The sequence below is a fragment of the Phyllobates terribilis genome, unplaced genomic scaffold (assembly GCF_046119375.1).
Source record: "Phyllobates terribilis strain yellow unplaced genomic scaffold, ASM4611937v1 Scaffold_7__3_contigs__length_470593459, whole genome shotgun sequence".
NCBI classification, from domain to species: Eukaryota; Metazoa; Chordata; class Amphibia; order Anura; family Dendrobatidae; genus Phyllobates; species Phyllobates terribilis.
The window spans coordinates 38967518-38982223 of record NW_027362767.1 but is presented as its reverse complement, the minus strand read 5'-3'; the positions used below and the strand labels follow the sequence as shown (position 1 = coordinate 38982223).

Genomic DNA, 14706 nt, shown 5'->3' with positions numbered 1-14706 from the left:
GAGGGATCTATTATACAGAGTCATTACACACAGAGGGATCTATTATATAGAGTCATTACACACAGAGTGATCTATTATATAGAGTCATTACACACAGAGGGATCTATTATATAGAGTCATTACACACAGAGGGATCTATTATATAGAGCCATTACACACAGAGGGATCTATTATATAGAGCCATTACACACAGAGGGATCTATTATATAGAGTCATTACACGCAGAGGGATCTATTATATAGAGTCATTACACGCAGAGGGATCTATTATATAGAGTCATTACACGCAGAGGGATCTATTATATAGTCATTACACACAGAGGGATCTATTATATAGAGTCATTACACACAGAGTGATCTATTATATAGAGTCATTACACACAGAGGGATCTATTATATAGAGTCATTACACACAGAGGGATCTATTATATAGAGTCATTACACACAGAGGGATCTATTTTTATAGAGTCATTACACACAGAGGGATCTATTATATAGAGTCATTACACACAGAGGGATCTATTATATAGAGTCATTACACGCAGAGGGATCTATTATATAGTCATTACACACAGAGGGATCTATTATACAGAGTCATTACACACAGAGTGATCTATTATATAGAGTCATTACACACAGAGGGATCTATTATATAGAGTCATTACACACAGAGGGATCTATTATATAGAGTCATTACACACAGAGGGATCTATTATATAGAGTCATTACACACAGAGGGATCTATTATATAGAGTCATTACACACAGAGTGATCTATTATATAGTCATTACACGCAGAGGGATCTATTATATAGAGTCATTACACACAGAGGGATCTATTTTTATAGAGTCATTACACACAGAGGGATCTATTATATAGAGTCATTACACACAGAGGGATCTATTATATAGAGTCATTACACGCAGAGGGATCTATTATATAGTCATTACACACAGAGGGATCTATTATACAGAGTCATTACACACAGAGTGATCTATTATATAGAGTCATTACACACAGAGGGATCTATTATATAGAGTCATTACACACAGAGGGATCTATTATATAGAGTCATTACACACAGAGGGATCTATTATATAGAGTCATTACACACAGAGGGATCTATTATATAGAGTCATTACACACAGAGTGATCTATTATATAGTCATTACACGCAGAGGGATCTATTATATAGAGTCATTACACACAGAGGGATCTATTATACAGAGTCATTACACACAGAGGGATCTATTATATAGAGTCATTACACACAGAGGGATCTATTATATAGAGTCATTACACACAGAGGGATCTATTATACAGAGTCATTACACACAGAGGGATCTATTATATAGAGTCATTACACACAGAGTGATCTATTATATAGAGTCATTACACACAGAGGGATCTATTATATAGAGTCATTACACACAGAGGGATCTATTATATAGAGTCATTACACACAGAGGGATCTATTATATAGAGTCATTACACACAGAGGGATCTATTATATAGAGTCATTACACACAGAGGGATCTATTATATAGTCATTACACACAGAGGGATCTATTATATAGAGTCATTACACATAGAGGGATCTATTTCACGTGTTTATTTCTGTTAATGTTGATGATTATGGCTTACAGCCAATGAAAACACAAAAGTCATTATCTCAGTAAATTAGAATACTTTATAACAGCTTGAAAAATGTTTTTAAAATCCGAAATGTCCTACTGAAATGTCTGTTCAGTAAATGCCCTCAATACTTGGTTGGGCTCCTTTTCCATCAATTACTGCATCAATGCGGCATGGAGGGATCAGCCTGTGGCATGGAGGGATCAGCCTGTGGCCCTGCTGAGGTGTTATGGAAGCCCGGGTGGCTTTGATGGCAGCCTTCAGCTCGTCTGCATTGTTGGGTCTGGGGTCTCATCTTCCTCTTGACAATACCCCATAGATTCTCTATAATAGATTCTCTATGGGGTTAAGGTCAGGTGAGTTTGCTGCCAATCAAGCACAGTGATCCTGTTGTGTGTAAACCAGGTATTGGTACTTTTGTCAGTGTGGACAGGGGCCAAGTCCTGCTGGAGAATGACATTTCCATCTTCATGGCGAGTCCGGCACATCGCTGATCGGGTTGACAGATTACTGGGAGGGGCTGGTGAGGACCCAGCGGTCATGGTGCACATTCGCACACATGACAAAGTTAGAGGTAGGTGGAAGGTCCTTAAAGATGATTTCAGGGAATTAGGCTGCAAGCTTAAAGCAAGGACCTCTAAGGTGGTATTCTCTGAAATACTACCTGTAACACGTGCCACGCCAGAGAGGCAACAGGAGATTAGTGAGATAAATAAGTGGCTCAGGAACTGGTGTAAGAAGAAGGGCTTTGGGTTCCTGGAGAACTGGACCGACTTCTCAGTTGGCTACAAGTTCTACGCTAGGAACCGGCTGCACATCAATGGGGAGGGTGCAGCTGTGCTGGAGGAGAAAATGGCTAAAAGGTTGGAGGAGTGTTTAAACTAGGGATTGGGGGGAGGGTATTCATTTTATAGGTGGGGAAGATAGTGCAGAAATTGGGGGTGGGGTTAGAACAGTCAATATAGTATTAAGGAATAGAGGTACAGAGAGATACATAAAATGCATATACACTAATTCCAGAAGCCTCACCAAGAAAATGGAGGAATTAGAATTAATTTTGTTGGAAAATAATTATGACATGGTAGGGATATCTGAGACGTGGCTGGACGAGAGCCATGACTGGGCAGTTAATTTACAGGGCTATAGTCTGTTCACAAAAAACCGAGGGGGGTGTGTGTGTTTATATGTAAAATCATCCTTAAAACCGATCTTGCGTGAGAATATATGTGAATCTAATGGAAATGTAGAGTCCCTGTGGGTGGAGATAAGGGGAGGAGGAAAAATAATAAATTACTGATAGGGGTTTGTTATAAGTCTCCAAAAATAATGGAAGTAGCGGAGAATATCCTCATAAAGCAAATAGATGAAGCAACAACTCACGGAGAAGTCATTATTATGGGGGACTTCAACTACCCTGAAATACATTGGGGAACAGAAACCTGTAGTTCCAGCAAAGGTAATAGGTTTTGACAACTATGAGAGACAATTACCTTTCACAACTGGTTCAGGACCCAACAAGAAGGGGGGCACTGCTAGACCTAATATTAACTAACAGGCCAGACCGCATATCAAATATACGAGTTGGGGGTCACTTGGGTAATAGTGATCACAAAATAATACGTTTTCATGTAACCTTTAATAAGATGTGTAGTAGAGGGGTTACAAGGACACTAAACTTCAGGAAGGCAAATTTCCAGCGGTTGAGAGATGATCTTAGTGCAATAAACTGGGACGATATCCTGAGACATAAAGCTACACAAAGCAAATGGGAGACATTTATTAACATCCTGAATAAGACCTGTGCACTATATATACCCTATGGGAATAAACATGCTAGAAATAGGAGGAAACCACTATGGCTAAATAGAGCTGTAAGGGGCGCAATAAGTGACAAAAAGAAAGCATTTAGAGAACTAAAGCAAGTAGATAGTGATGAGGCATTAAATAAATACAGAAAATTAAATAAATTCTGTAAAAACCAAATCAAGGCAGCAAAGATTGAGACAGAGAGACTCATTGCCAGAGAAAGTAAAAATAATCCCAAAATGTTCTTTTACTACATAAATAGTAAGAAACTAAAAAATGATAGTGTTGGCCCCCTTAAAAATAGTCTGGGTGAAATGGTGGATGAGGATGAGGAAAAAGCCAATATGCTAAATGAATTTTTTTCAACCGTATTTACACAAGAAAATCGCATGACAGAAAACATGATCAGTGATGACAAAAATTCTCCATTAAACGTCACTTGCTTAACTCAGCAGGAAGTACGGCGGCGTCTAAAAATCACTAAAGTTGACAAATCCCCGGGCCCGGATGGGATACACCCGCGAGTACTGCAGGAATTAAGTCACGTCATAGATAGACCATTATTTTTAATCTTTAAAGATTCCATAATAACAGGGTCTGTACCACAGGACTGGCGTATAGCAAATGTGGTGCCAATATTCAAAAAGGGGACAAAAACCGAACTTGGAAATTATAGGCCGGTAAGCTTAACCTCTACTGTGGGTAAAATCCTGGAGGGTTTCCTAAGAGATGCTATAATAGAGTATCTGAAGAAGAATAACCTCATGACCCAATATCAACATGGGTTTACGAGGGACCGTTCCTGTCAAACTAATCTGATCAGCTTTTATGAGGAGGCAAGTTCCGGACTGGACCAAGGAAATGCAGTGGATGTTGTGTATATGGACTTTTCAAAAGCTTTTGATACGGTTCCACACAAAAGGTTGATACATAAAATGAGAACAATGGGGATAGGGGAAAATATATATATGTGGGTTAAGAATTGGCTCAGTGATAGGAAACAAAGGGTGGTTATTAATGGAAAACACTCAGACTGGGTCTCAGTTAACAGTGGGGTACCACAGGGGTCAGTATTGGGCCCCCTTCTTTTTAACATATTTATTAATGACCTTGTAGGGGGCATACAGCGTAATATTTCAATATTTGCAGATGACACTAAACTCTGCAGGGTAATCAATACAGAGGAGGACAATTTTATATTACAGGAGGATCTATGTAAACTAGAAGCTTGGGCTGATAAATGGCAAATGAGCTTTAATGGGGATAAATGTAAGGTAATGCACTTGGGCAGAGGAAATAAAATGTATAATTATATGCTTAAGTGTAAAACACTGGGCAAAACTGTCACTGAAAAAGACGTGGGTGTATTGGTGGACGACAAGCTCACGTTTAGTGGCCAGTGTCAGGCAGCTGCTGCAAAGGCAAATAAAATAATGGGATGCATTAAAAGAGGCAAAGATGCTGATGAGGAGAACATAATTTTACCTCTATACAAGTCACTAGTGCAACCACACTTAGAATACTGTGTACAGTTCTGGTCTCCGGTGTATAAGAAAGACATAGCTGAACTAGAGCGGGTGCAGAGAAGAGCGACCAAGGTTATTAGAGGACTGGGGGGGTCTGCAATACCAAAACAGGTTATTAGAGGACTGGGGGGTCTGCAATACCAAGACAGGTTATTAGAGGACTGGGGGGTCTGCAATACCAAGACAGGTTATTAGAGGACTGGGGGGTCTGCAATACCAAGACAGGTTATTAGAGGACTGGGGGGTCTGCAAAACCAAGACAGGTTATTAGAGGACTGGGGGGTCTGCAATACCAGGACAGGTTATTAGAGGACTGGGGGGTCTGCAATACCAAGACAGGTTATTATACTTGGGGTTATTTACTGTGGAAAAACGAAAGCTTAGGGGTGATCTTATTACTATGTACAAGTATATGAGGGGACAGTACAAAGACCTTTCTACTGATCTTTTTACTCTGAGGCCTGAGACGGGGACAAGGGGGCATCTTCTACGTCTGGAGGAAAGAAGGTTTAATCATAATCACAGACGCGGATTCTTTACTGTAAGAGCAGTGAGACTATGGAGCTCTCTGCCGCATGATGTTGTAATGAGGGATTCACTACTAACATTTAAGAAGGGCATGGATGCCTTTCTTGAAAAGTATAATATTACAAGTTATATATACTAGATTCCTTGATAGGGCGTTGATCCAGGGAACTAGTCTGATTGTCGTATGGAGTCGGGAAGGAATTTTTTCCCCAATGTGGAGCTTAGTGTTTGCCACATGGTTTTTTTTTGCCTTCCTCTGGATCAACATGTTAGGCTATGGGTTGAACTAGATGGACTTAGTAACATAGTTTTTAAGGTTGAAGGAAGACTATGTTACAAAAAGCTTGTCAGCAGAGGGAAGCATGAAGTGCTCTACAATGTCCTGGTAGACGGCTGCGCTGACTTTGGTCTTGATAAAACACAGTGGACCTCCACCAGCAGATGACATGGCCCCCAAACCATCACTGATTGTGGAGACTTCACACTAGACCTCCAGCAGCTTGGATTGTGGCCTCTCCACTCTTCCTTCAGACTCTGGGACCTTGTGGAGTGTGTCAATGACTGCCTTCTGGACATCTGTCAAGTCAGCAGTCTTCCCCATGATTGTGGAGCCTACTGAAACAGACTAAGGGACCTTTTTAAACGCTTAGGAAGCCTTTGCAGGTATTTTTTGTTAATTATTCTAATTTACTGAGATAATGACTTTTGTGTTTTCATTGGCTGTAAGCCATAATCATCAACATTAACAGAAATAAACACGTGAAATAGATCACTCTGTGTGTAATGACTATATAATATAGGAGTTTCACTTTTTGTATTGAAGAACTGAAATAAATTCACTTTTTGATGATATTCTAATTTAGTGAGATGCACATATATATATACACACACACTGCACATACAGTGGCTTGCAAAAGTATTCACCGCCTTGGCTTTTTGCCCATTTTGTTACATTACAACCTGTGTGTAAATATTTTTGTAATCAGATTTGTGTGTGAAGCATCAGCACACAAAAATCCAAGTTAGTGAAGTGAGAAAATATCGCCAGAGATTAAATTTATGGGATCAAATAACTAAAAATTGGCATGTGCATATGTATTCACCCCTTTTGCTATGAAGCCCCTAAAAATTTCTGGTGCAAGCAATTCCCTTCATAAGTCCCATGCTAAGTGACAGGACGCCCCCCTGTGTGCAATCTAATGTCACATGTCTGTCAGTATATACACTTTACCTTTACTGAAAGGTCACAGAGGCTCCAACACCATGAAGACCAAGGAGATCTCCACAAAACACCATGAAGACCGAGGAGATCTCCACAAAACACCATGAAGACCGAGGAGATCTCCACACAACACCACGAAGACCGAGGAGATCTCCACACAACACCACGAAGACCAAGGAGATCTCCACACAACACCACGAAGACCAAGGAGACCTGCACACAACACCACGAAGACCAAGGAGACCTGCACACAACACCACGAAGACCAAGGAGATCTCCACACAACACCACGAAGACCAAGGAGATCTCCACACAACACCACGAAGACCAAGGAGATCTCCACACAACACCACGAAGACCAAGGAGATCTCCACACAACACCACGAAGACCAAGGAGATCTCCACACAACACCACGAAGACCAAGGAGATCTCCACACAACACCACGAAGACCAAGGAGATCTCCACACAACACCACGAAGACCAAGGAGATCTCCACATAACACCACGAAGACCAAGGAGATCTCCACACAACACCACGAAGACCAAGGAGATCTCCACACAACACCACGAAGACCAAGGAGATCTCCACACAACACCACGAAGACCAAGGAGATCTCCACACAACACCACGAAGACCAAGGAGATCTCCACACAACACCACGAAGACCAAGGAGATCTCCACACAACACCACGAAGACCAAGTAGATCTCCACACAACACCATGAAGACCAAGGAGATCTCCACACAACACCATGAAGACCAAGGAGATCTCCAAACAACACCATAAAGACCAAGGAGATCTCCACAAAATACCATGAAGACCAAGGAGATCTCCACACAACACCATGAAGACCAAGGAGATCTCCAAACAACACCATGAAGACCAAAGAGATCTCCACACAACACCATGAAGACCAAAGAGATCTCCACACAACACCATGAAGACCAAAGAGATCTCCACACAACACCATGAAGACCAAAGAGATCTCCAAACAAGTCAGAGATAAAGTTGTTGAGAAGTACAAGTCAGGGTTGGGTTATAAAAACATATCCCAATCTCTGATGATTCCCCAGAGCGCCATCAAATCCATTATCATCAAATGGAAAAAAACATGGGAGCACATCAAACCTGCCAAGAGCGGGCACCCACCAAAATTCTCAGCCCGGGCAAGGAGGGAATTAATAAGAAAGGCAGCACAGAGCTAAAAGGTGACCGTGAAGGAGCTGCAGAGTTCCCAAGCAGAGACAGGAGTCCATACGACCACAATAAGCCTACACGCCATACAAGTGGCCTTTATGGAAGAGTGGGCAGAAAAAAGCCTTTACTTAACACACAAAAAATTCTAAGGCTCATTTTGAGTTTGCCAAAAGACATGTGGAAGACTCTTCAAATGTATGGAGGAAGGTACTGTGCTCAGAGGAGACCAAAATTGAACTTTTTAGCCACCAAGGTAAACGCTATGTCTGGCGCCAAACCAACAAAGCTCATCACCCCAAGTACACCTCCCCACAGTGAGGCATGGTGGTGGCATCATCATACTGTTGGGATGTTTTTTGGCAGCAGGGACAGGGAAAATGGTCCAAGTCAAGGGAAAGATGGATGGTGCGAAATACAGGAATATTCTTGAGCAAAACCTGTTTCAGTCTGTCAGTGATTTGAGACTGGAACGGAGGTTCACCTTCCAAGACAATGACCCAAAGCATACTGCTAAAGCAACACTCGAGTGGATTAAGGGGAAATGTGTAAATGTTCTGGAGTGGCCTAGTCACAGCCCAGACCTTAATCCCATGGAGAATCTGTGGTCAGACATGAAGATTGCTGTTCACCAGAGGAAACCATCTAATGTGAAGGAGCAGGAAAATCCCAGTGCTCAGATGTGGAAAGGTCAGAGACTTATCTAAAGCGACGTGCAGCTGTAATTGCTGCAAAAGGAGGCTCTACAAAGTACTGACTTTAGGGGGTGAATAGTTATGCACACTGAAGTTTTCAGTTATTGTGTCCTATTAGTTGTTTGCTTCAAAATAAAAAGAAACCAAATGTTCACAGCTGTCGGCATGTTCTTTGCATGAACTGATGCAAACCCTCAAAAGAACCAGTCAAATTCTATCCTGTGAGGTAGCAAAACATGAAAAATGCCAAGGGGGTGGGGGGAATACTTTCACAAATCACTGTATACATGTATATACACACACACACAAATACTGCACATACATATATACACAGCACATACATACCAGCCTGTCTCCTCTTCAGTTCCTCTATACTCTTGCGGTTAAAGGACCTTTGGTGACATGTTCACATGACCGTGATGTCACCAAAGGTTCTTAAGAAGTCACCTCAAAAGTGGGGGCCCTGGACAATTGACCGCTTTTCTCCTCACCCAACACCGGCACTGACGGTAATTGCTTATTTTTGGATATAAAGACTAGCTCTAAAACAAGGAAAAATAGTACAAAAAAATACATTGGAAGCATTACTCCAATGGAAATCAGTGAAAGAAGTAGACTATTATTCACACAGATGCGACGTTTCAGCTCGTTTGCAGACTTTCTCAATGTTAGATGAAGGCTTCAATGAGCTGAACCGTGGCACATATCTGTGAATACAGGCCGCCTTCTTCGCTGATTTCCATTGGAGCGCTGCCTCCAGTCTGATTATATACTTATGTTCACACAGCGTTTTCGCTGCCTTTTTGTCACATTTTTGCTCTCAAATTGAGTCAGGAAAAAAAAAAACAGCTTTTCATTTGCATAAAAAAAAGCAAAAAAAAAAAAAAAAAAAAAAAAAAAAAAAAAAAAAGGTCTGTTTAAGGTAGGACGGCACTGACACCAAGATGTGATACTTGCAGCCACCACTAAGGGGAGCTTCAGTGTGAGCGGTCTGTGCTCGCCGGCTCCCTCTAGATGTCGGGGCAGATTAGCTCCACTTACTGCAGGCGACAGGACTGGCCGGCCACATCAGCTCCTGCATCCGCGTCCTCCGGCCCTGCGAGTCCACGTACACTCCCATCTGGCTGAAGCAGAGCAAGTATTCGTCGTTGCCAAGGTCCACGGCGCACAGGGCATCCACCGGCTGCTGGGACAGGAATGCCAGCGAGGGGTCCATGGGGCTGACCAGGTTTATGAGCGGTCCGTCTCCGTGGATGTTTAATAGGGAGAATCCGGACTGGTACCCCACGCAGAGCTTGTCCTTGCACACGGCCATGCACTGCACGCTCCCCGGGGCCGACACCTCGCTGAACTTCTTATGAAATGGTTTAGTCCTATGGATCTCGTAACAAAGGACCTGACGCTTCACCGCCACAAACAGGCAGGACGCGGCCGACTTCTTCAGGCTCCCGGTGGCGACGAGCTGACAGCCTTTGCTCTCCGGCAGCTTGATGTCCAGGCCGCCCTCTGAGCCGTCCAGAGACGACCACGGCACCAGGTGGACGTGGTGGTTCCGGCCGCACACCAGGACCACCATCTTCTCCTTCGGGGCCGGCTCGATCTGATAGACCTTCTTACAGTCTGCGGCTCGGACGATCACTGCGAGGAGAGGACGCAGGGTTACCAGGGGGTGCCAAAACATTCACCAATACCACCCTCATCTCATAGCTGGCTGCACTGCTTTTTTTCCCACCAGTGGGGGGTGCTGCAGGGAACTGCACCTGCTGCAGATTCCCCATAAATGATTATGGGTCCTAATATCAGGACACCCTGTTATCATGGGGGAACCGTTTCATAAAGGGTTAAATATATCAGCACTGCATTGGTGGAACCAGAGCTGCATGCACAATTCTGCTACTGGTAGCTGGAAACAGTCAGTAGGTTGGTACACAGCCTGGCTAAGCATTTACAGGGTTTGCTGTAAAGATGACACCTCCGATAATGGCAAGGTATGCTGGGGGATGTCAGCTCTGAAGCCTGCAGAATAGTGAATGCAGCTAATGATGGAGGACAGACACTTACCGTCCCTGGTGACCTCTATGACGTACAGCCCTTCTTCTGTGCCAACGGCGATCCGGTCCCGATCTGAGCAAGAGAAAATCATTGTAAGCTGATGCGGAGGGGCCGCGCCACCTGCAGGCAGTGGGGGGGCGTAACAACCCTTTATTAGCACCTACCTATGATGGCAGCCGCCACTATGGTCTTGATGAGGGGCAGCGTGCTGTCGTACGCCTCCTGCGGGCAGTGCACCACCTTGTTCCTCAGGTTGTTCTTCTGCAGGATGCTCTGCAGCCCCTCCAGGATCCCAACCCACTTCCTCTTCTCCGTCTCGCTTTCCGTGAGGATGAGCAGGGAGGTCGTAGTCTTGGACGGGGCACCAAGAAGGGAGGCCGTTATCTGTAGAGGAGGAAAAATATCCAGAAGCTTAACGCCTGCTACGTCTCAGAGCTGAGTGTCTGCTGCAGTTGCATCCACTCTACTCCCACCTGATGCACTTTACCACTGAGCCTGGATACAACTGAAGCAAACACTCAGCTGTGACCAGGACAGCTCTCATCTGCTCCAGGGTAACGGCAGCGTTATACGATCCAGAGCTGCATTCGCACAGTTGTGTTGCACTTTCTCCTATGTAAATTCTCCACCTTTTAAAACAAAATCTTTCTCTCATGTCCAAGATGCTGTGCTGATTACTTTCCTGATACAGAGCACCAAATTCCCCTGCAACCTAAGTGACAGCATTCTGGCTGCCTGCAGCCACCACTAGAGGGAGCTCCCTGCTGACTTATCTTGAGCACCCTCTAGTGGCGGCTCTGGGAAGTTAATGCACAGAAGTAAAAAAAAAAAAAAAATAATAAAGTGTTCATGGGTGGACTTAAACTGGATAGGACACAACCCTTTCAAGGTTAAGTGTTTATTCTACACCTCTCATGACCTAAGTGACGGCTCCCAAATCAACTGCTTAACGGTGCGGTTTTCGGTGCTGCAGCTCGGCTCCCATACAAGTGAATGTGATTGGAGCTGCAGTACCGAGAACGGCTGGGCTGTGCCGCTATCCCCGATACATCCATCCAGATCTGGACGAAGTTAATAGAGGGACGGTTACCCCATAAGGGCCCCCATCCGTCATTATTACATACCCCTAATACCTCCAAAAATCCAGACCGCACCCGGCCTGAACCTTCCTACCGGCGAACAGCAGAACTAATGCAACCAACAGTGTCTGATACCTCACGCAGGTGTTATCGGGGGTGACACCTACCCTAAATATGCAGGGAATGTCCTTGCGGGTGGCGTGAATCACATCCGACGCCAAAACCGAACTCACGGAAAACTCCTCGTCTCTAATGAAATGAGAAAAGCAGAACAATAAGGAGCCTGAGGGTCAGTGAGGGGTTAATACGCCGACACGGTCTATGCGGGTGCTCGAAAACCTGCACATCTCCGGCTGTTGCAAAACTACAAGTCCCAGCATGCCCTGACAGCCACAGCTACAACTCAGCATGCTGGGAGTGTAGAACAGGCGGTCTAGTACAATGCCAGTCAGGCGGGACACTCCAGGTTATCGCACAATTACTCGCTGTTATCAGCCGCAGGTGAGCGCAGGCCGGGCACACACCTGAGGTCCACCACTTGGCTCGCCACCACTCCCGGCTGCGTGGACCTTCCTTCCGGGACGTCATACAGGAAGACTTTACAGTCGCACACCACGGCGTACGCCCGCTGCCAGCCCTTCTTCACGCCCGTCGGCTTCGGAATCTGTCAATAACAGAGACGTTAATTTACGGGCGCCGTAGTCGCCATCGCTCTAAATCTACGTACAAAGCAGCTGCACAATAGGGCAGGAAACGTTAAGAAAGCAGAGAAGACGACACTGACCCTGACGTAGCCCTTGTAGGCCGTCCCAATGCCGCGCTGCACGTCCACCCCCAGGGGGCGCTTAGACTGCTCTGCCGGGATCGGGCACACTTGTGGGGAGAGGTCCTTACACAACACGTGACACGCGAATGGACACACTGTGCAAGGAGAGAAATACCATTATGCTCCAGAACTGCATGAACAGCGCCACCCCTGTGCACAGGTTGTGTCTGATATTGCTTCTCAGCTTCATGGAAGTGAATGGGGCTGAGCTGCAATACCGCACACGGCCTGTGCACAGGGAGGCAGCCACGCGTATAATTGTGTACAGATGATGTACGGTTGATGACGAGCACCCACCTTCGCAGGAGAAGCCTTGGCGTACGAGCCCCACCATGATGGAAGTGCAGTGGGAGCACTGTGTGGGGCTGGAGAAGGACTTCACGCTGAGCTGATGAGCCTTGGGCTGCGGAGGACAACAGAGACAAAAACATGAAATTAAAAGCCGCCACCGACTGATCTGTTACTCCGGTAGAATTCTGGATTAGCAGGAAATCTAAAACTACGGCAAGCTGTTACTAAGCAGCGGGAACCCAGAGACGGCGGCGCCTGCAGGCCCCTGGGAGGGCCTGCGGTGCCCCCCAGAGACACCGGCGGCGCCCGCGGTGCCCACCAGAGACCGGCGGCGCTCGCAGCCCTCCCCCAAAGAGACCCGCGGCACCCGCAGCCCCCGGCCCGAGAGACAGGCGGCGCCCACAGTCCCCCAGAGAGACCCGCGGTGCCCACCAGAGACCGGCAGTGCCCGCAGCCACCTCCCCCCAAAGAGCCCGGGGCGCCCGCAGAACCCCCCCCTAGAGAGACTTGAGGCGCCCGCAGCCCCCAATTCCCCCAGAGAGACCAGTGGTGCCTGCAGCCTCCCAAAAACTGCTGCAAACCAATGTGTGTGAATCCTGCCATACACGGATGACTGCCAAGGTTATATAATAATGATGGGAAGCAGAGGGAGAGCGGCCGGCGGACGGACACATTTATAGATCACATCCTGACCAAGGCAGTGCTGACTACACCGAGGGCAGGAAGGCGCGCCGCTCCCCCGTCACTATATCGCTCCCCTGATATTGGGCGAGGACATTGTGTCAGCAGAGGAAGCTGTGCAATCAGCGGATGAAGTATCAGGAGCGAGGGCCGGGAACGACACCAGGACGGTGCACTGCAATACCTGATGGTCGGCAGCGGTACGACGGCCGGGAGAGAAGGCAGACATTAAAGCATGTAGGGTCTTCAGCATGTCTCCCAGGATTGCAGTGCATTATGGGTATACATTTCTGCTGTTTTGGACGCACCTTTGGGGCAGAGCTGGACAGCGGAGTAAAGGTTGGGGATGGAGCGGGCGGCGTCCGGGGCTGAGATCTGATCACCTCCTGCAGGAAGAGACACAAATATAACTCACGATGTGCAGTGTATAAGCGTCGTATCACACAGCACTGCAGATCAGCGGCGCCCGGCCTCACCTCCGGCTGCTGCTCCTGACCGGAAGGAGCTAGAACTGAGGGGGAGACGTCTGGTTTGGGGGCGCTGATCTCCAGCTCGCTGATCATACTGGACTGTGGAAGAAGAGACAACGTCTGTTACACGGACGGCAGGAGCACAATCTGCGGCTCAGACACGGCCACAAACACAACGAAATAATAGATTGCTACAGCCAATTCTGATTTTATTTCTATAAAAGAAAATACAAAAAAAAAATAGCATTTCTGGACACAATATTACGTCCTACATTGGAGCGGGCTCAGAAGCAGAGTCTGCACCAAACCCGACAGATGGCGGCTGTGTTATACAGCTAACACCCGCCTGCAACAGCAGCGAATACAGCAGAGCTACGATCGCCCGTTTAACTATTTACATGCTGCTGTCAATCACTGAAAGTGGATTAATTAAAACATGTTTAAAAAAAAAGTGTAAAAAAATAAAAAATAAAAATAATATTTATTTTTAGGCTTTAAATAATTTTTTTTTTCCTTTTTTAAATAAATTGCCATTGGAGCCTATGTAAAAGTTCAATCCATCAGAATGTAAAATATATGGTAATATTGTATATTTTAGAAGAAAAAAAAAGGGGGAAGGGGGGGGATCAAAATCATCTTATGTAATCCAGAATTGTAACCTTCTGCTAGTCGGTGCCACGAGCTCTGAGCAATGAAGGG

At 45.7% G+C, this 14706-nt stretch overlaps 1 protein-coding gene across 8 annotated transcripts in view; it reads right to left on the bottom strand.

Moving 5' to 3' along the window:
• CDC42BPB (CDC42 binding protein kinase beta) overlaps window positions 1–14706 on the bottom strand; it is a 76810-nt gene that overhangs the window by 17399 nt on the left and 44705 nt on the right. For all 8 annotated transcript variants that reach the window (XM_073638368.1, XM_073638369.1, XM_073638370.1 and 5 more), the window contains 9 exons: window positions 14014–14106; window positions 13846–13923; window positions 12863–12968; window positions 12524–12660; window positions 12264–12403; window positions 11907–11988; window positions 10825–11044; window positions 10670–10732; window positions 9650–10246 (listed from right to left, as the gene is read on the bottom strand). In XM_073638368.1, the coding sequence (XP_073494469.1) occupies window positions 9650–10246; window positions 10670–10732; window positions 10825–11044; window positions 11907–11988; window positions 12264–12403; window positions 12524–12660; window positions 12863–12968; window positions 13846–13923; window positions 14014–14106 (1516 nt within the window). The remainder of the gene's footprint in view (window positions 1–9649; window positions 10247–10669; window positions 10733–10824; window positions 11045–11906; window positions 11989–12263; window positions 12404–12523; window positions 12661–12862; window positions 12969–13845; window positions 13924–14013; window positions 14107–14706) is intronic.